General features: G+C 36.0%; 1 protein-coding gene and 1 non-coding gene across 2 annotated transcripts; one reads left to right on the forward strand and one right to left on the reverse strand.

Moving 5' to 3' along the window:
* Positions 1–360: 360 nt before the first annotated feature.
* Positions 361–3,174, reverse strand: LOC108469147 (receptor-like protein kinase FERONIA). Its single transcript, XM_017770040.2, has one exon. It carries the CDS (start codon positions 2,992–2,994, stop codon positions 439–441), a length of 2,556 nt encoding a protein of 851 aa, XP_017625529.1. The 5' UTR covers positions 2,995–3,174; the 3' UTR covers positions 361–438.
* A 9,669-nt stretch (positions 3,175–12,843) lies between these two features.
* On the forward strand, positions 12,844–12,950 carry LOC128296200 (small nucleolar RNA R71). Its single transcript, XR_008286749.1, has one exon. It is a non-coding gene; the product is annotated as a small nucleolar RNA R71 (small nucleolar RNA).
* Positions 12,951–21,109: the final 8,159 nt, after the last annotated feature.

The following is a 21,109-nucleotide window of genomic DNA, read 5'->3' on the forward strand; positions in this document are numbered from 1 at the left end:
AATTAAATATTTATAATATTCACAATATTATCTAATTTAATATTTTCAAAATAAATAAAGTTGTCTAATATTAAAATAAACTTTTGGTAAGAAATAATTATATTGTTGAGCATGGTCAAGAGTGTTGTCGAAACCAATTCCACAAACTCCACAAATTTTTATGCAAGACTTGGAAAAGTCCTATACCAAAAACAACTCAACTTTTCTTCCTTTTTCCTTTTAAAATAATAATTATATAATCCTATGAAATATATTAAGTTCACAAGTCAAGGTATTAACTCTAATCCTTGGAAGAAAGTTATGAAGCTCTATAAAAATAAGTTTAAATAAAGTTAAAAAAACAAAAAACTCAAGTGATAATTAAGTTAATATATTTTGATGCATAAATTGGTACTAAAGTGATAATTAAGATTACAATGGGCCAAAAGAAAACCTATTCTAGCGGCCAACATTCATTGATTCACCGCTAGTAAACAACACATGATAATCAATGGTGGATGAGTCATTTGCATGATTCTCATCGTTTCCATTCATTTCACTTCCCTGCAGCTTCAATGCAAGCTCAAGTCCATACACCACTTCGCTCATTGTTGGCCTTTTAATCCCTTCTGAAGCCAAACAACTTATAGCCACTTCTCCAAATTTTAACAGACTTGCAAGCTTGATCTTACCTTGTAGACGAGTATCAATTATCTGATCCAGAGTTCCGTTGTTGTAGCAATGTTGTGCCCACTCCGCTAAACTTATTTGCATATGATCCTCGGCAGCTCGATCTATTGGCGCTCTTGCACATAGTACTTCACACAACACCACACCGAAAGAGTAGACATCGGATTTCTCAGTTATTTTCTGAAGACGGTAGTATTCAGGATCCAAGTACCCGATGCTGCCCTTGACGGCGGTGCTAATATGAGTATTGGATAAGTCATTCATTTTAGACAATCCAAAATCAGATACTTTGGCTATCCATTTCTCATTTATCAAAATATTTGTGGTCTTCACATCTCGGTGAATGATGGTGTGATTAGGACCCCTGTGAAGATAATGCAGCCCTTGTGCAGCACCAATACACATCTTGAGCCTTTTCTCCCATTGTAAAGGGAGGTTATTAGTGTTGTAGAGGTGATCTCTCAAGGTCCCATGAACCATGTAGTCATACACAAGGATCATTTCCTTCTTGTCTTCACAATATCCGATCAGAGAAACTAAATTTTGGTGTCTAAGTTTGGAAAGCATCTCGATTTCAGTCCTAAACTCAAGCACCCCTTGTTGTGAGCTTGGATTCAAACGTTTGATCGCAACTGGGGTGGAGCTGGCATTAGTAAATCCTTTGTAGACGTTGCCAAATCCTCCTCTTCCGATGATGAAACTTTTATCGAAGTTGTTGGTAGCTGTTTTGATCTCCCTTAGTGAGAAGCGGGGACAAATATCTGAAGGTGGAGTAGGGCTTCTGCTGTTGGCAAATTTATTGGAATGTATCCGGTAAATTAGAAAAAGTAAAAGAGAGACGGTAATAAAGCCTGAGATAGGAGCAACAACAGCAACAATTATTGTTCTCTTCTTTGTTATTTGCACAACCGGCGACTTCCTATTATGGATGTTAGGTCCAGATGTAAGATCAAAGCTAGGTCCGGAGAGAGAAAAACCGTTGCTCAATTTGAAGATTTCAAGCCCATTCAAGATGGCATCGGAATAAAGAGTTCTCCAAGCTGGCGAAGGATGCAAAGCAATAGAGAGATTTCGCTGCTTTTGATTTCCTTGCTTTCCGATTGACACCACATAATCACGATATACTGGAATCCCATTAGCACCACTCCAGGATATAACATCTGCTTGAGTTTCTGCAGTTGTATTAGCCAAGAGGATCTCAAACACTCTATCACCTTGTGTTGTTATCTCTATTTGGAACTCACAAAAATGTAATCTTACGAAGTAATTGAACCCAGAATCAACAGGAAACTCCCATGTCAGCTGGTAGTTCTCATTCTGGGCCATGTTCGTCCCCATGGTCCTGGCAGTTATATAAACCTCCCTTGGAGCAGAGTACGATGGTATACTGCTGAAAGTGAGATTAATACTTCCATTAACAGGAAGAGCACTTGGTTTGGCTATTGTCAAATATTCGTAATCACTTAACCAGCCCCGGAACATCCCATTGTCCTCTCCTGGTGAGATTTCGCTCCCCCCAACGTTGATTCGATACATCTTCTCAAGGGCAGTGTTGTTTCCTAGGGTGTACAAGCTTCCCTGGGCCTGGCCAACAAAAGGTACGCCGTCATCATTAATCTCTGGTGTATAATATAGATTGATCGGCATGGAAACAACTTCGATGCCATTGACGAAAGCATAAGAATCAGTGATATCAGGAGTAGGAACGAAGGTTAAGTTTAACCTTTGACCTTCATCAACATTTACACAAAATTCTTTGACAACTGTAACTTCACCTCGAGCATGAAGCAAAGCACTGAAATTGCTGAGCAGGGTAACAAGACCAGCTTTAACAGAGAAGAAAGCATTAATAGAAGGGCGTTCAAAGTCTGGATATGACATTGGATAGAAGTACAAGCGAATGAATTCTGGACCAGCAGTGAGGGGCATAGAATAGGTGAACTGTGATTTAGAAAGACGAGCTGTGGAGTAGGGGACAGTTTCAACTGATGAGGGCAGTGGAGATACAGCTACAGTCGTTGATGATTTGTTCTTGTTGTTTTGTGGCTCTATGAGGCTGAATTTTCCATTGCCATCTCCAAGCCAAGAACGGCTATCGAGAGATGACGCCTTGGTGGAAGGAGAACCGCAGTCAATTGCGATGTTTTCTATGGGGTAGTAAGGGGTAACATCGAAATCTGCTGTAACAGGAGCCAAAAGGTATTGACTGAAGAAGAAGAAGAAGAAGAAGAGACAGGGGAACGAGTTTTGAAGGGACAAAGTTGGTGTTTTGGTTGGAATCTCCATTACGAGGGAAAAACAGAGAGGAAGAGAGAGAAGATGCATATGGAGAAAGGGATAAGAGATGAAGAAAGGTAGGAAATGAAGAGTGAAGAGGAGAAGGGGTGCAGGAAAGAGACAGTTACAGTAGATTTGAATTTTCAAATTCCCATTTTCGTAAATTGATTAGAGAAGTTAGTGGAGTTTAACATTTGTTTCTTATGTGTATTCAATAGAATGTCACTAAAAACCATTTGTTATTACATCACGCTCCTCTACTGCATATGGGTAACAGAGGACTTAGTCAAACAACAATTGACAGCACCTTTTTGGTGCTATTTTTCAGCTATCCAAATATTAAGATGCACTGATTTTTTTTTCTTTAGCATTAAATTTCTATTTGTTTTTGTTTTTGTTTTTGTTTTTGTTCTGAAGTGGGAAAAAAAGGGAAAAAAACAGAAGTGGAATTGAATTGGTTGAATAACCAAATAGAGGGGACTATTCTTACCAATTTTGGATTGCATGTTCTAATAATTTGGGTACGCATTAATGCCTTTACCTAAAATATAGTAAACTATAGTGTTTGTTTCGATTGAACCCCTACAAATATGAAAAATAAAATGGATAGAAATATTTGAAATATATATTATTTTCATAAGATGTTTTGTATAAAATATTAAAAATTGGAAATATATATTTTTACTATTTAGTAGTGTTAATATTTCACCTTTCCTCTTTACAATTGAATATTAAAATTTGTCATTATACTTTATTTTAATTTATATTTACAATTATATTTTAAGAATATAGGTAAATTTACAACTCAACTTTTATGTGATTCCACTTTATCATTGAATTTTAAATTTTATTAAATTTACCATCAACTTTTATTTTTTAATTAAAATTTACAATTTAATTTTGATGATTTTTAAAAACAATTTTCAAATATTTTATTCTAGTAGTTAAAAATAAATTAATGAGTTAAGATCCACTCCATTATTTTTAATTCATTAATTCAACAAAATGATTATTACAGTACCCATGTGAGATCCATCTATTAAATGTGAAAATTAACTTATGAACAGTGATTTAAAAATGACAAGGAAAATTGCTTTCTTTTTTATAAATAGAATTTTTCTTATTAATACTTAACATTATATTAATTAATTCATTATTTTAATTATTAAAATAAAATATTAAAATATTTTATTAATTTTTCTTCAAGTTATTTAAAATTAAAATTAAATAGTAAAATTTAATAAAAAGAATCTAAAATTCAATCAAGTAAAAGTGAACTGGTAAAATTCAACATAGAGCTAAAGTTGAGTGGTAAGTTTATCTTTACTTCAAAAGTACAATGACAAATATCAATAAAACTAAAATATGATGACAAATTTCATTTTTATATAAAGTATAATGGAAAATTTACACATTAACCCAAAGAAAATAAAAATTATATTTCATTATGATACAGTCATAAATCAACTAAAAATCTGACTAAGACAAATGCACCTATCAATTAATAGTATAGTTATAGTGAGCAAAGATATTGTTCCCACGATGACTAAAAGTACTAGTAATTACCTGTCTTTCTATTATTTAACTGAAAATTTTAGTTGGTTGATTAAAATTAAAATTAACTAAATTAATTGCTCACGAACACAACAAAGAACAAATCATGAAAATAATCGAGTAAACAACCAAGAAGCGAAACAATACTCAGGAAAGAATCTATCAAGATTTCATCTATCATTATAAATCTAAATTACGCAATTTCTTCACTTAGTATCTTGGTATGTAGAAATCCCTAAATTATGCTAATATCTCTCTTCAAGACTAAGAGCAACTGACTATAAATTGATTAATTGAAATTTCTTTCTAATTAAAACCCCTATTATCGCATTAACTCGATCTATGGATCCCCTATTAGATTTGACTCTAATCTGGTAGATTTATGTCATCCTATTTCTAAGATTGAATGCAATTCCACTCAATTATGCTAGATCTACTCTTAAACAAGGCTTATTCATTCTTTGATTTAAGCACATCAAACATGGATTAATAGTCTAGAAATATTAAACCAAGAATTAAGCACACCTAATTGAGAACAAGATCCAAGTATTTATTGCGTAAAAATAGAAATCAAATAACAGAACCTATCTTAGAGTTCATCTCCCTATGTATTTGGAAAATTAGTTCATGATAGCAAATAAAAGCATCCTAAAGACAGAATAACCACAAGAAACAAAGAAACTCACAATAAACTTCAAAGAAACCAAAAGAGATCTTCAATCTTAATAGAAATTGATGGTCGTGAAACTAACTATAAATTCGACTAAGGCAAGCGCACCTATCGAATAGTAGTATAGTTCTGGTGAGACCGGAAATATCGTATCCACAGGACTAAAAGTACTAGTAATTACTATCTTTTTATTATCTAGCCTAAGAATTAAAGTGTGTTTTTAAACTAAAACTAATTATCTAATTAACTAAGATTATGACGAAAATGAAAGTTTGGAAAATACTTTAGGAAAACCCGATGGAGAAAACAATACCCAAGGAAGAATCCACCTAGACTTCACTTATTACTTCTGAATTAGACAATTTATTCACTTAACTTAATCCGTAGAAATCCCTAATTTATGTTAATATCTCTCTCGAGACTAAGAACAACTGACTCTAGGTTGATTAATTGAAATCTCTTTCTAATTAAAACCCCTATTTTCACATTAACTCGATCTATGGATTCCCTTATTAGATTTGACTCTAATCCGGTAGATTTATGTTGTCCTATCTCTAGGATTGCATTTAACTTCGCTTAATTATGAATGATCTACTCTTAAACAGGGACTTTTGCTCCACTGAATAAGCACATCAAAACCTGAATTAATACCCTGGAATATTAAAACAAGAATTTAGAACTCACAATTAAGAATAAGAATAAGTCTTTATCATATAATTCAAATAGTAATAAGATTCGTCATAGGTTTCATCTCCCTTAGGTATTTAAGGAGTTTAGTTCATACTAATGGAAAACATCTCAAAGTATGGAAAACAACAAAACATAAAGAAAACCCCAAAGAACTTCTAGAAATTTGGATGGAAATCTTCAGTCTTGATGTAGATCCTTGCTTCTGAGATGATTCTGATGACTATCCTTAGGTATTTTCTACTTCTAGCTCTGCGTGTCCTTTAATCCTCTTCTAAGGTGTTTATATGGACTTTTGAATGCCCAAAATAGCCCAAAATTAGCCTTTTCTGAGTAGAACTAGACTTGGGCTCGACAGGGACACAGCCGTGTGCCACACCCGTGTGAAAGTGCTCAGGCCGTGTGCAATTCTGACTTGGATTAATGTCAACACAGTTATGACACACGGGCGTGTAGTCTACTTGTGTGTCACACACGGGCGTGTGGATCACTCGTGTGGAAGTGTCTAGGCCGTGTGAAACACTGATTTAGGCCCAATTTGTCCATTTTTGGATCAATTCTCGCTCTTTTAGCCTTCCTATGCTCACCTAAGTATAAAACATGAATTTAAAGGATTAGGAGCATCGAGTTCGATAAAACCAAGGAAAAATCATCCATAAATATGCCAATCATGGGATAAAAATATGTATATATTACGGTTATCAAATATCCCCACACTTAAGCATTTGCTTGTCCTCAAGCAAAATCCTCAACTCACAATTAAAATAAACCCTTTTCAAATTATAATTCTCATCAATAATGTTTTAAAATAATCCACAAGTAATCATACATTTAGAATTTAACTAAAAGAACATTAAGGTTTCAAATAATCAAACTTGAGTATTTTAATCATAAAATTATAGGCATCCCCCTTTATCTAAGTAATTACCTTTAATTCCAAACTGAAAAGGTTGACGTCCTTACTAATGATCCACTCAAATCACTCAAAGTGTTTAAGGCTCAATAATTAAGCACTCAATAGCCAATCATGAAAAGTTATTACCATAGGCTTGCATGAAAATCAAATCCCCACCACTATAAATGAGATGATACACAAATCAAAAGGTCTTTAACAAGGTTGTAATGGTGCTTGGGTTAAAGGTGTGGATAAAGGTTAAAAAAAGAGGGTTAGAATCGAGATTAATTTAAATAAATTACCAAACTTAGAAGAAAGAGGCTAATTACTGAATTACAAGAAAGTGCCAGAATTTGAACTATCTAAAGCAAATGATGTGAGCTTTTTCTCAATATAACAACTTTAACTTATCCAAGCATTTTAGAAAAATATGTAACTGAATGAATAAATATACAGTTTTTTTTTAAGAATAAGAACAAGTAATGGAGAATACATCATAAGGATAAATTCAGCAACTAGAATGAATGAACACAATTAGGTAACTAATCAAATTAAATCTTGATAAAAAGGGAGTCAATGAAAAGGGAGAAATTCTTAACGAATCAAAAAGGGTTAGGTTGTGGGTTAATATTAAGAGAAAAGTCAAGGAATAATAGTTAAGGCTCAAATGGGTTCACTAGTGGTCAATTATGTGGGTAGGCTTTGTATGGAGTGAATGGGTTAAAACCTAAGTGCCTTTATCATTTTTATATATCAAATCAAAGGTGTGGTCTTGACATGCATAATCAAAGCAAGTTCTATAATAACAAGTCGATGTTGACACACTCATAACCAATAAAATTAGTAAGCAAGAAAGATATATGCTCTAAACGGCTCAAAATCTCACAAAAATTATGGATGTTTGATGTCAATCCTGTAAATTCAAAACTCAAGATAATACCTCAATTTAGGGAAACAACCTAACAACTTTAATTCTCAAAAGTCAACTTATCATGCTTGATCCTCTAGTGTCTTAAAGTTTAAACAATCCATGCACAATTACTTATGATTTAATTCAAAACATATCAATAAAGATCATAAGTCAATCAAGATTTACTCTAATAGTAATATGAGAAAAGTTTTTGAGAACAAGATAAAATGTCAGGGATTTTTCTGATAATCACATAAATAACCTCCCCACACTTAATATGTACATTGTCCTCAATGTACAAAGATATATAATAATAATATAAGCATAATATCAAAAGAGAGGGAGAGAAACGAAACTGCCCTAAAATTATGGATGAAATCCTTGGATTAGTGAGAGCGAGAATTGTAGGTAAGGCTAATGAAAATCATGATTCTGAGTTACTAGTAAGAAAATAAACACCACTGTGGAAGAGAATTAAGGGATAATTTGATAATAACCATAAGGATAAGCAAATTTTAAAATATAAAGTAGAAGTCTTCAAAAATAAATAATAGAAAGATAAAAATACAAATACAAATAGAAATAAAAATAAAAATAAAAATAAAATAAATGGACTCAAAGGTCCTCATCATCGGTGTCGTGAGCCGATGGAGCTGTAGGAGTGATATGGAGGTGCTCGCGAATCTGCCGCAAAGTCTCATCGATACTGTCGAACCTTTGAGCACAGTACTGACGAAAATCAGTAAACTCCTTGAATGACAGGCCTCGAAAGTTGGCAACAGAAGGAGCATGGCGGTGACTCGATGGTGAAGATGGTGAAGGCTGTGGTAGAACCTCATGAGGGGGAAGGACATCATCAGTAATGTCCTCTAGCTCATCCTGGTCATCAGTCTGGACAAGTCTGTACTGAGGGGGGTCAAATCCACGGCGTCGCTCTATCATCCTCATGTGAATCATGTTAGATATTCCTTGAGGAGTCATCTGGCCTACTAATGTGAGTATCGATAACATCTCTGGAGTGTCGAAGGAGGCCGAAGTGTCGAGCGAAGCGAGTCACGTAAGGGCTAAGGCAAATAGGGCCCCTCCTATGACGATCCGTCTGATGGCGAAAGGCGAGGGTGATAAAATATGCCAAGTCAAATACATAGCCAGTCACCATGCTCCATAAGAAATACGCGTCGGTGGTGCTAACTACTCCGGTGCTCTCTCTCCTCCCAGTCAAAGTGTGAGCCAAGATGGCATGAATGTAGCGTAATGCTAGAGGGAGAGATGTCGCCTTCGAGCGACTAGCGTAATTGGGAACCGTGCTCGCCGTAAGGTCAATCCAACAGTAAGATAATGAATAGTGTATATGACGGTAAAGCTGTAGAAAATTCTCTGAAGCCATGAACTCCTCTGTGTAGAGGCCCAACGCAGCTCCAAACTCGGGTACACTCATATGCTTGACAAGTCCACCAAGTTTAAAAACGATAGTACCAGCCTCATTATGTATATTTATTAAGTGCTATAGGTGGAACGTAGTGTAAAATTCAAAGGTCAGCTCTGAATATATGGGCTCGATGATTGCAAAGAACCGATCTCATGGTGCGGTGTCGAGATGGAATCAAATAGGCTGAGCACGTTGGACCTACTCCAAAGCGGCCCAGTCAATACATCGGTCCACTCTCAATGGTCGTACTCGAAGAAGTTGGAACAAGTCATTCTGTGGGTTGGAGAAGAATCGAAGCAGTGGGTGATGAGCTTCGGTCGAAGCACTTGATGAGGTTGCGTCAGGACCCTTCTGCTTTTTCGAAGCAGGGATAGCAGTTTTTTTACCTCGTGTGTTTGTCATTGTGTTCCTAAAAATAACAAAAGTCAGATAGCTCCAAATATTTAACCCCAAGATAAGGGAAAAAGATAGAATCAGAATAAAACTATGGTCCTAACCAGCATATACCTTTATACTAATTAAAGAAATGACTAAAATAAAAGTAATAAAGGAGCATAACATCTAACTAAACAAATGGGTGGAATTATAGGAGCATATAAAAATAATAAAGGAGACTAAAACAAAAAACAAAGAGTCAGAAAAATAAAGCAGCCAAAAAAGGTGATTAGAATAATGATAACAAATCTGATGATAACTACTAATGAAGACTAAAAACAAATAAATAAATAAAAATTTCTTAAGAGTAAAATAGACTAACAAATAATAAACAACCAAAGAAATAAAGAGATAAAACATAAGTAAGGGTAAAAAAGGGAACCACGGTGGTGCTCGGTGGTGCGTTAAAGGGTGAACGGTGGTGGAGGGGGTTGGTCAACTGGCGAGGCGATGGTGGCGAGGGAGGTGGGTCGGACTGACGAGGAGTGTGGTCGTGTGGTGCGTGAGAGGGGAAAAAGGGCACGGACGTAGGGGAGTGAGGCCGTGTGGTGCGTGAGAGGGCTAGGAGGGTAGTGCTTGGGGTGTGCTGTGGACGAGGGAGAGGGGTGATGGTGACTGGTTAGAGAACAAAATGGCAATGGTGGCTGGAATAGAGGGGTCAAAGGGTTGCGGCGGCTAAGGTTTAGGGGGAAAGATTTAGGAAGAAGAAGATAAAAAATAAAATTAGGGTTGAGGGTTTTAAAGGGGACACGGTCGTGTGCGGCCCGTGTTAGGCCACATGACCATGTTACACGCCCGTGTGGTTCGCATCCAGCCCATGTTTATCGTGAAAAATTATTGTCCAGTCGTCACACGGCCTGAGGACACGCTCGTATGTCCCGACCATGTGGTTCACACGGTCGTATCGCAGGACTTTGTGCGATGTTGTTCGCTTCTCCCACACCAGTGCAATGTCTCGCATGGTCGTATGTCTTGCCCGTGTGGCTCCCTGACTTATTTAAAATTTGAAAATTTAGCTCCAGTTTTCACATGGCCTTGGATACGCCTATGTGTCTATGCCGTGTGCTTCACACGACCATGTCGTACGGCCGTGTGGATCAAATTCATAGGCGTATGGCTCGATAATTGGGGATTTTGTAGCCTTGTTTCAACACAGCCAAGGACATGCTTGTGTGTCCAGGCCGTGTAGGCCACTGTACCTACACAAAAACATTAAAAATAGCTAAAATAAACTAGTTAGTGGTGTTAGTGCTCAGGTTGCCTCCCGAGAAACGATTATTTAGAGTCTAAGCTCAACTTACCTCTTATTCGCATGATTGCGACAGATCACGAAGTCGAGACTCCTCTTTCTCACTATCAATTCTATTATCTACATAAAGTTTAAGTCGAGTAATATTTACCTTAAAAGTGCCGAATTGAGAATGATTTACCTCGACTGTACCGTATGGGAAAACATTCAGTACCGTGAAAGGAGCCGCTCCATCTGTATTGTGCTCTAACGTAGCAATTCAGGGGTCCTTTTCATCCAACAATACTTTGTCCCCAACTTTAATTTGGGTTGTTTCATCCCTATGTTTACCGTGGTGTCGCTTTGATTTATCATGTGCTTCTGGTTTCTCCTTGACATGTGTTCGCCATTTGTCAAGTTCATTGATCTGAAGCCTTCGTTCTTCTTGGGTGGCTCTGTTTTTGTTGCATAGATTAGAATAGGGCTCCATCGCGTTCTTCCCAGGGGAGTCCTACAAAGGAGGTTGAGTTGCAACATTATTCAAGTTAATAGAATTTAAACAATCGTCTCGATTACTAGATATTTTAGTAGAATCATGAGCTTGAAGTTTAATCGCGTCATCACCTACATGAAGTATTAGTTCACCTGTGCTAACATCAATGATAGTTTTAACAGTTGCTAAAAGGGTCGCCCTAAAATCAAAGGTATGTCATTATCCTCTTCCATGTCTAGAACAACAAAATCAATTGGGAATATAAATTTATCGATTTTGTCAAGTACGTCTTCAATGATACGTCTAGGAAATCTAATTGTTTTATCTACCAATTGAATGCTCATCCTAGTTTGTTTGGGTTTCCCTAGACCTAGTTGTTTAAATATTTTGTAAGGCATGACATTAATGCTTGCCCCTAAATCAGCCAAAGCATTGTTAAAATTTAAACTACCAATTAATGAAGGAATCGTAAAACTCTCTGGATCTTTCAACTTGTTGGGTAGCTTATTTTGTAGAATGGATAAGCAAACTGCGCTCAGCTCTATATACGACGCATCATCCAACTTTTGTTTATTTACTAAAAGCTCCTTTAAAAATTTAACGGTGTTTGACATCTGTGAGAGAGCTTCAATAAATGGTAAGTTAACATGTAATTTCTTTAATAATTTAAGGAATTTACCAAATTGTTCGTCCGTGTGGTCTTTCCTTGTTGTACTAGTGTATGGTACACGAGGTTTGTATTCTCTACTTACCAGTTTTTGCTTATCGTGGTCCACCTCGTCCTTACCTTTACTTACCACAAATCGTCGCCTCCGTTTTGGTTCAGGTTCAACTAACCCTTCTTCGTCTCGAACAGTAATCGCATTAAGCTGCTCCCTTGGGTTAGTTTCAGTATTACTCGACAAGCTACCTTGTGGTTGTTCGGAAATCATCTTTGCCAACTGGCCTATTTGATTCTTGAGCCCTTGAATTAATGCTTGTTGATTTTTAAGAACTGTCTCGGTGTTTTGGAAACGAGTTTAGGATACCGTGATAAATTTCGTTAACATCTCCTCAAGGTTTGGCTTCTTTTCCTGCTAGTAAGGTGGTTGTTGAAAACCTAGAGGATGTTGTGGTCTTTGATTTCCTTGACCACCCCAAGAAAAATTGGGATGGTTCCTCCAACCTGCATTATAAGTGTTACTGTACGGGTTATTTTGAGGTCCAAAATTATTATTACCCATATATTGAACTTGTTCCTCTTGGGTGCTAGGGTTGAAGGTTGGATAATCTGTGTGTACTCCTCCTCCACTCAAATCACACCTCATCACTGGATGTACCTGAGTAGAAACATACAAACTATCAATCTTTTTATTTAAAAGTTCTACCTGGTTAGATAGCATAGTAACTACATCGAGGTTAAAAACACCGGCTGCTTTTGTCGATTTTGTTCTCATGACTTGCCACTGATAGTTATTCAGTGACATCTCTTCAATAAATTTGTAAGCCTCTTCAGGTGTTTTGTTGTTTAATGTTCCACCGACGGCTGTGTCGATAAGTTGCCTTGTTGAGGGGTTCACACCATTGTAAAAAGTCTGAACCTGTAGCCATAAAGGTAACCCATGGTGAGGGAACCTTCTCAATAAGTCCTTGTATCTCTCCCATGCATCATAAAGAGTTTCTAGATCCATCTGCACAAAAGAAGAGATATCATTCCTCAATTTACCCATTTTAGCCTACGGAAAATATTTAAGTAAGAATTTTTCGATCATTTGTTCCCAAGTAGTGATTGATCCTCGTGGTAACAAGTTCAACCACTGTTTAGCCTTATTCCTCAATGAAAAAGGAAATAACCGAAGGTGAATGGCATCGTCATAAATGCCATTGATCTTAAAAGTGTCGCAGAATTCTAGAAAATTTGCTAAATGAGTGTTTAGATCCTCGTCCTGTAAACCATCAAACTGAACAAACTATTGTATCATTTGAATCGTGTTAGGTTTCAGTTCAAAATTATTTGCAGCAACAGTAGGTCTAACTATACTCGATTTAGTTCCTATTAAACTAGGTTTAGCATAATCATACATAGTACGAGAAGCAGGATTTTGATCTAGGAGGTAGCAGATAATTCTTATTTTTAGCCATCTCCTCAGTTGTGGTGTGAATAACGTCCTCTTGCCCTTCTTCTATGTATTGTAGGCTTCGCCTTATTTCTTTTCGGTTTCTGTGAGCTGTGCTCTCGATCTCACTATCGAACAGTAAAGGTCCTGACAGGTTTGTTCTAGTCATAAACTATAAAAACCTGCCAGAAGTAAGAAAAAGAAAATTTAGTAAATAAAAAAAATTAAATAAAAATAAAAATAATGGCTAAAGTAATAAATATTAAGCGTTCCTAATATCTTAATACCTAGCAACGGCGCCAAAACTTGATGGTCGTGAAACTAATTATAAATTCGACTAAGGCAAGCGCACCTATCGAATAGTAGTATAGTTCTGGTGAGACTGGAAATATCGTATCCACGAGGACTAAAAGTACTAGTAATTACTATCTTTTTATTATCTAGCCTAAGAATTAAAATGTGCTTTTAAACTAAAACTAATTATCTAATTAAATAAGATTATGACGAAGATGAAAGTTTGGAAAATACTTTAGGAAAACCCGATGGAGAAGACAATACCCAAGGAAGAATCCACCTAGACTTCACTTATTACTTCTGAATTAGACAATTTATTCACTTAACTTAATCTGTAGAAATCCCTAAATTATGTTAATATCTCTCTCGAGACTAAGAACAACTGACTCTAGGTTGATTAATTGAAATCTCTTTCTAATTAAAACCCCTATTGTCGCATTAACTCGATCTATGGATTCCCTTATTAGATTTGACTCTAATCTGGCATATTTATGTCGTCCTATCTCTAGGATTGCATTCAACTCCGCTTAATTATGAATGATCTACTCTTAAACAGGGACTTTTGCTCCACTAAATAAGCATATCAAAACCTGAATTAATACCCTGGAATATTAAAACAAGAATTTAGAACTTACAATTAAGAATAAGAATAAGTCTTTATCATATAATTCAAATAGTAATAAGATTCGTCATAGGTTTCATCTCCCTTAGGTATTTAGGGAGTTTAGTTCATACTAATGGAAAACATCTCAAAGTATGGAAAACAACAAATCATAAAGAAAACCCCAAAGAACTTCTAGGAATTTGGATGGAAATCTTCAGTCTTGATGTAGATCTTGCTTCCGAGATGATTCTGATGGTTGTCCTTAGGTATTTTCTATTTCCAGCTCTGTGTGCCCTTTAATCCTCTTCTAGGGTGTTTATATAGACTTTTGAATGCCCAAAATTAGCCTTTTCTGAGTAGAACTAGACTTGGGTTCGACAGAAACATGGCCGTGTGCCACGCCCGTGTGAAGTGCTCAGGCCGTGTGCAATTCTGACTTGGATTAATTTCGACACAGCCATGACACACGGGTGTTTGATCTACCCATGTGTCACACACAGGCGTGTGGATCACCCGTGTGGAAGTGCCTAGGCCGTGTGAAACATTAATTTAGGCCCAATTTGTTTATTTTTGGGCTAATTCTCGCTTTTTTAGCCTTCCTATGCTTGCCTAAGTATAAAACATGAATTTAAAGGATTAGGAGCATCGAGTTCGATAAAACCAAGGAAAAATCATCCATGAATATGCCAAGCATGGGGTAAAAATATGTATATATTACGGTTTATTATAAATCTACTTTAAAATTAGCTTAATGATGTTTTTCGAGTTGTTTTCTTAAGTATTCTATGATGGCTCTCTACTATTTTCTTATTTTTGTCACATATAGGTCTCAAAATGCCTGAAAAACCTAAAAAAATGTGTTTTTCCGCTAGCTTGGGTGCGATTCATGATTTCCACATGGTCTAGTATGTGAACGTGTGTCTGATCCGTCTAGAATAGCCCAGCCCGTGTGGCTCTTGAAACTTACTTTGATTTTCGCTCTTTTTTCGCTCATTTTACTCCCAAGTGCTCCCCTAAGTATAGAAACATGAATTTAAAGGGTTAGGAACATAAAATTCACCATTTTAAATCGAATAATCATCCAAAATGAATTAAGAATGAGGCTAAAACATGTTACTTTTTGTTTTTATCAAATATCCCCACACTTAAGCGCTTACTTGTCCTTAAGCAAAATCCTCAATCCACAATCATATTAACCTCCCTCAATTTTTTGTTTTCACCAATCATGTTTTAGGACAACCCATAGATAATCATGCATCAGAAATTCAAACTAAAATGACACTAAAGAGCACAAACAATCCAAGCAGAGATTCTTAACGCATAAAAACATTAGGCATCTCCCCTATCTCAATAATCACCAAAAATTCTAACTCAACAAGAATTGACATCCCACTAAAGATCACTCAAAGCACTCAAAGCGTCTAAGATTCAAGTAATATGCACTCAATAGTTGAATGAGAAATGTTATTACCATATGTTTACTTGAAAATCAAATCTCCACCACTATAAAATGAGATGACACGTCAACCAATAGGTCTTTACACGGTTGTAATTGAGCTTAGGTTAAGGGTATGGAAGAAGTCAAAAAAGTTGGTTATAATCGGGATCGAGTTGATAAGTTACCAAACTAGAAAAACAATCAGTTGTTGAATTAAAAGAAACCACATAAACAAAAATACTCACAAATGGAAATAAGTTTTTCAACAGAATATGAAACTAAATATACAAACTCAATCAATTTTTTTCCTTTTTTTTTATGTTTCCTTTCCTTTTCTTTTATTTTTTTCGATTCTTTTTCTTTTTCTTTTTCAGCAATTCAAAAAAAAATGAAACATAGTTAGGTAATTAACCAAATTAAATCTCAACAAAAAAGGGAGTCAATAAAAAGGATAATTTTACAACATACATATGGGTTAATAAAAATTGGTTAGAAAAAACAAAGTGTTAAGATCAATGGGGTTTTCTAAGGGTTAATGCAATAGGTAAGCATTTTACAGGTTAAATGGGTTAAATCCTAAGTGCCTCTATCATCTCAGTTTATCAAATCAATAATGTGGTATCAACATGCATAATCGAAGCAAGTTTTAGAATAACAAATCAGGTTGACATACTCACAACCAAAAATAAAATGAGCACGGAATAGAATATATGTTCTATAGGCTTAAAAGCTCACAAAAAATTATGGTTTTGATGTCAAACTTGCAAATTTAAAATTTCAACATAATTCTTCAGTTCAGAGAAACAACCTGAAATATTTATTTATGAAAAATAACTTATTATGCTTGATTCTCTCATGTCTTAAAGTATAAAACAATCAATGCACAGATATTCACAAATAAATCCCAAAATAGAATCAATAACAACTCCAAATTAAAAGAAATTACTTCAATGGTAGTTGTGAGAAAATTACTTTAAAACAAACAATAATTCAAGGATTTTTATTGTATAAACATATAAACAACCTCACCACACTTAAGATGTATGTTGTCCTTAATGTACAAATAGATATAAGCACAGAATAAGCACAATATCAAAAGAAAGGGAGAGAACTGAAACTGCCTTAAATTTGGATGAAATCGCCAGAATAGTGAAAATTAGAATCATGGGCAAATCTAAATGAAGTACAAGTTTCTGAGCAAACTAATAAGAGAACAGAAAAAAAGAAGAAGAAGAAGAAGATAAATAGACTACAAACTTGAAAAAAAAACAACCATCAAAATAATAAAAATAAAAGCAAGGTTCAAAATAAAAATAAGAAGTCTCACAAATAACATAAAAACAACTAAAAATAAAAAGAAAAGTACAAATAAAAGTAAAAATAAATAAATAAGAAAATGAAATCAGGTCAGTGATCGGTGTCGTGAGAAGTGTTAGGATCATGAAGTGCATAATCAGGATGAGAGATATGGAGGTGATGGCAGATCTAATACAAATACGCCTCAATGCTATCGAACAGATCAAAGCATCGCTGCTCAAAGTGATCAAACTACTCGAAGAGATCCTCAAGTATAACAACGGGAGCAGCAGTAGGGTGACTTGGAGGTGGAGGGGAATGAGGTGGGTCCGTATGGCGAGGAGGATCATCATCTGGAAGCTCCTCATGCTCATCTTGAGGATCCGAATGAGACAATATATATCGACGAGGACCCACTATGCTGGCACTCGACCATCCTCATATGACTCATAATAGATAATCCCTATGGGATCATCTATCCAACCAGTGTAAAAGAGGATGTCTGCTCCAGAGTATCAAGAAGGCCAAAATACCTCGTTAGGCGAGTCACGTAAGTGTCCAAACAAATAGGACTCTTCCTACTACGATTAGACTGGTGGCGAAAAGATAGGGCGATGAAGTATGCAAGATCGATGAGGCATCGCATTGTTATGCTCCAAAGAAAATAAGTATCATATGTACCCACAACCCCGGTGCTCTCCCTCATCAATAAAAATCTTACCTTCTCTTAAGAGAACCACACACGTGTCACAATCCTTTTTAATCTGCCCTGTAAATGGTTTACAACTTTAAGGAAATGTATGGGAGAATCCATCTTTTTATTATATATTTAATTAATCACTTCGTTCATTCTTGACCATTTTGTTAGAATTCAACTAGCTCAGTTGTAACACCCCAAACCCGAGACCATCGCCGGTGTCGGACCCGAGGGTTAACAAACCAAGTTCACATGTTTTTGCCCACCAATTTGACATTTCCAGTCAGGCTGGAAAACTGCGTCACTGTCGCCTTAAAATCATATCTCGAGTTTCAAAACTCGAAACTGGTTTCGTAAATTTTCCTGAATTTAGACTCATATATACATCCATGGATTTATTTCTAGGATTTTGGTCGGGCCAATTGGTACAGTTTATTAGTTAAAGTTACCCCTGTTACAGGGATCGACTGCTCTGACCTTCGCGCAGTATAACTTGAATATCTCTCTGCACAGGGCTTTAATGCTGGTGTCGTTTGTTTCTAATGAAACTAGACTCAAAATGGAATCTGTACATATAAGGTATATCTCCTAATTCTTTTGGATAATTTATAGTGAATTTTTAAAGTTGCGACAGGGAACCCAGAAACCATTCTGGCCCTGTCTCACAATAGCTTTAATATCTCTTAACCTGTAACTCCTATGACCGTTTCGTTTCTTCCATATGAAAATAGACTCATCAAGGTTCATTTACATAGCTTATTCACTATCTAATTCCATTCCTATGAATTTTGGTGATTTTTCACATTCATGCCACTGCAGCTGGCAGCATCTGTTTTAAGATAGGACTTACCTATTTGGTGGTCTCCATGATTCAACTAGCCTTACCATACATAGGTTCATGTATGATCATTTTAACCATGCCAATGGCTGATCATATGACCAACATTCCCATTTCAAGCCATAGCCACATCATGACACAAAATATATACATACAACCCACAATTAGTCTAAGTTCATGCTTCCTTTTCGAGCCATTTTCGCACGGCCGTACATACTTACATTACAACATATTTAACAAACAAGGGTAGTCCTATACATGCCATCTCAAGTTCAACCAAAATTTATACCAAAATGGAGGCTTGATAGTGTGGATGACTTCGACTTCAACGATCCCAAATCCGATTGCCTCGAGCGAAATCTAGAAAACTAAGAGCCAAAGCAACGGGTAAGCATTTTTATGCTTAGTAAGTCTCAAGGAATATAATGAACTATAATTTACAGCAATACATTCACATAGCCAAATGCATCATTTCATTAATACACATTCTTACTTCATACTTCATCATTATATAAGTTCGCAAAGCATCAATCAATTCAATAACTGAAATTCATTAGTCGATTGAGCGAATGTTGCTCAAACACGTCGACTTTCCAATGCACATATATCGTACCTTATCCTTTGGGCTGTCCGAGTGTACTAATTAAATTCATTTCAGCAACCAACACTCACCTCCAGCCCAAGATTCTTCGGAATATAACCGGATATAATCACGTGCACAAATGCCTTCGGTCTTAGCCGGATAGAATAACTTCATACGAATGCCTTGGGCCTTAGCCCGGATATAGCCACTAGCACAATTGCCTTCGGTCTTAACCGGATATAATTTCAGCATAATTGTCTTCGGACTTAGCCGGATATCATTCAATTTCTCATGCACACATACATCAATAATCATTGGACATACATATTTCATTTTCGTTACTAAGACTCAAACACAATTAATATCATTAGCATATTCGCCTTCGGGACTTAGCCCGGGGGAATTCAAATACTCATACACACATAATCAATAATCATACACATCCATATTTCATCTCACATAATTCAAGTAAGGTCACTTCTTGAGGACTTACCTCGGATGTTGTCGAACGGCTTTTTCGGCTATTCGATCACCTTTTCCTTCCCCTTGTCCAATTGTGGCCCTCTTAGCTCTTGAGCTAATTCAAACAAATTCAATTTATTAAAACCTCATTGTGCTTGCTTATGGCGAATATGACAAGGATTTTAAATGGTCATATGGCCACTCTTTAGCTTGAATACACAATGGTCATGCACATTTTATACTACATCAAGCAATTCAATACAATTTATTTGAGCATCAAGGAAATGCTAAGGCCTTCAATAGGCTACCCAAGGCCGAATATTCATGTACATGTTGAGGTCAATTTTGCACTTAATACCTCACAAAAACAGAATGCAATCTACTAATTGATGCTTTGCACATTGTGGCCCAAAACTTATAATATAGCATCAAGCACTTATATGTGTGCTAGGCCGAATTGTGCTTGCAATTTCACAAGCATTCTTCCACATTTTCTTCTTTAAATCAATATATTCATCACTTAGTTCATAACCAAACATAATGTGCAATCATATATATGCATATATGAGCATGGCGAATTTTCAAGGTGTCCATAGCCATCCAAAACACAAACTTTTAACTAACATGCAAGAAGCATGAATCATGCTCAAGAATGCATCATGGCCAAGTATGACAATCATGCTCCTTTTCAACTTTAATCATGATAAAACAAAGAGAAAACTCAAAATCTTACTCATGAGTAGAAAATCCATCATTGCATGCATCATCATCAAGCTTCACACTTAGCATGCAATGGCTTTATCACTATAACAACTTTGGCCAAATACCATTTCCATGGCATACCAAAGATTTGAGCCATGGCTAACATGCACATCAAGTTAGCAACCAAAACATGCATGAAACTCCCAACACAACCTCATACATACCTTAATCTTGATGCAAATTTAGCCAAATCACCTTCTAGATCTCTTCTAAACAAAGGAAATGAAGCAAAATCCTTCTTCCTCTTAGTATTTTCGCCAAAAGGAGAGAGCAAGCATGAACAAATTTTTTGTTTTTCTCTTCTTGGTTGCACGGCAATGGGGTATGCCACTCTCTCACACATTTTTTTCATTCTTTTCTTACCCATGCTTATTTGTTTACTATTTCTCCCTAATGCCCAACAAAACATGTTTCATGACATGTTTAACCCATATTCTTTGTCATGGCCGGCCATTACTTGTAAAAAGGGGGAATTTGACATGCAAGTCCATTATTTTGCATGCATGCTTTAATTAGTCATCACATATTTCCCTATCGTACTTTCAAAGTTCACTACTAAGTCCTTTCTTATAAATTAGCACCTAATTAATAAAAATCGAGACACGAAATATTTACGCATACCAATTCCACATACAATAAGTACGGAATATAACACTTAATTATTCTTGTGACTCGGTTTCGTGGTCCCGAAACCACTCTCCGACTAGGGTCACATTCGGGTGTCACAACTCTCCCCACTCAAGAGATTTTCGTCCCAAAAGCTTACCGGTAAATAGGTTCGGATATCGCTCT

Source organism: Gossypium arboreum, chromosome 7 (assembly GCF_025698485.1).
Source record: "Gossypium arboreum isolate Shixiya-1 chromosome 7, ASM2569848v2, whole genome shotgun sequence".
Taxonomy (NCBI): Eukaryota; Viridiplantae; Streptophyta; class Magnoliopsida; order Malvales; family Malvaceae; genus Gossypium; species Gossypium arboreum.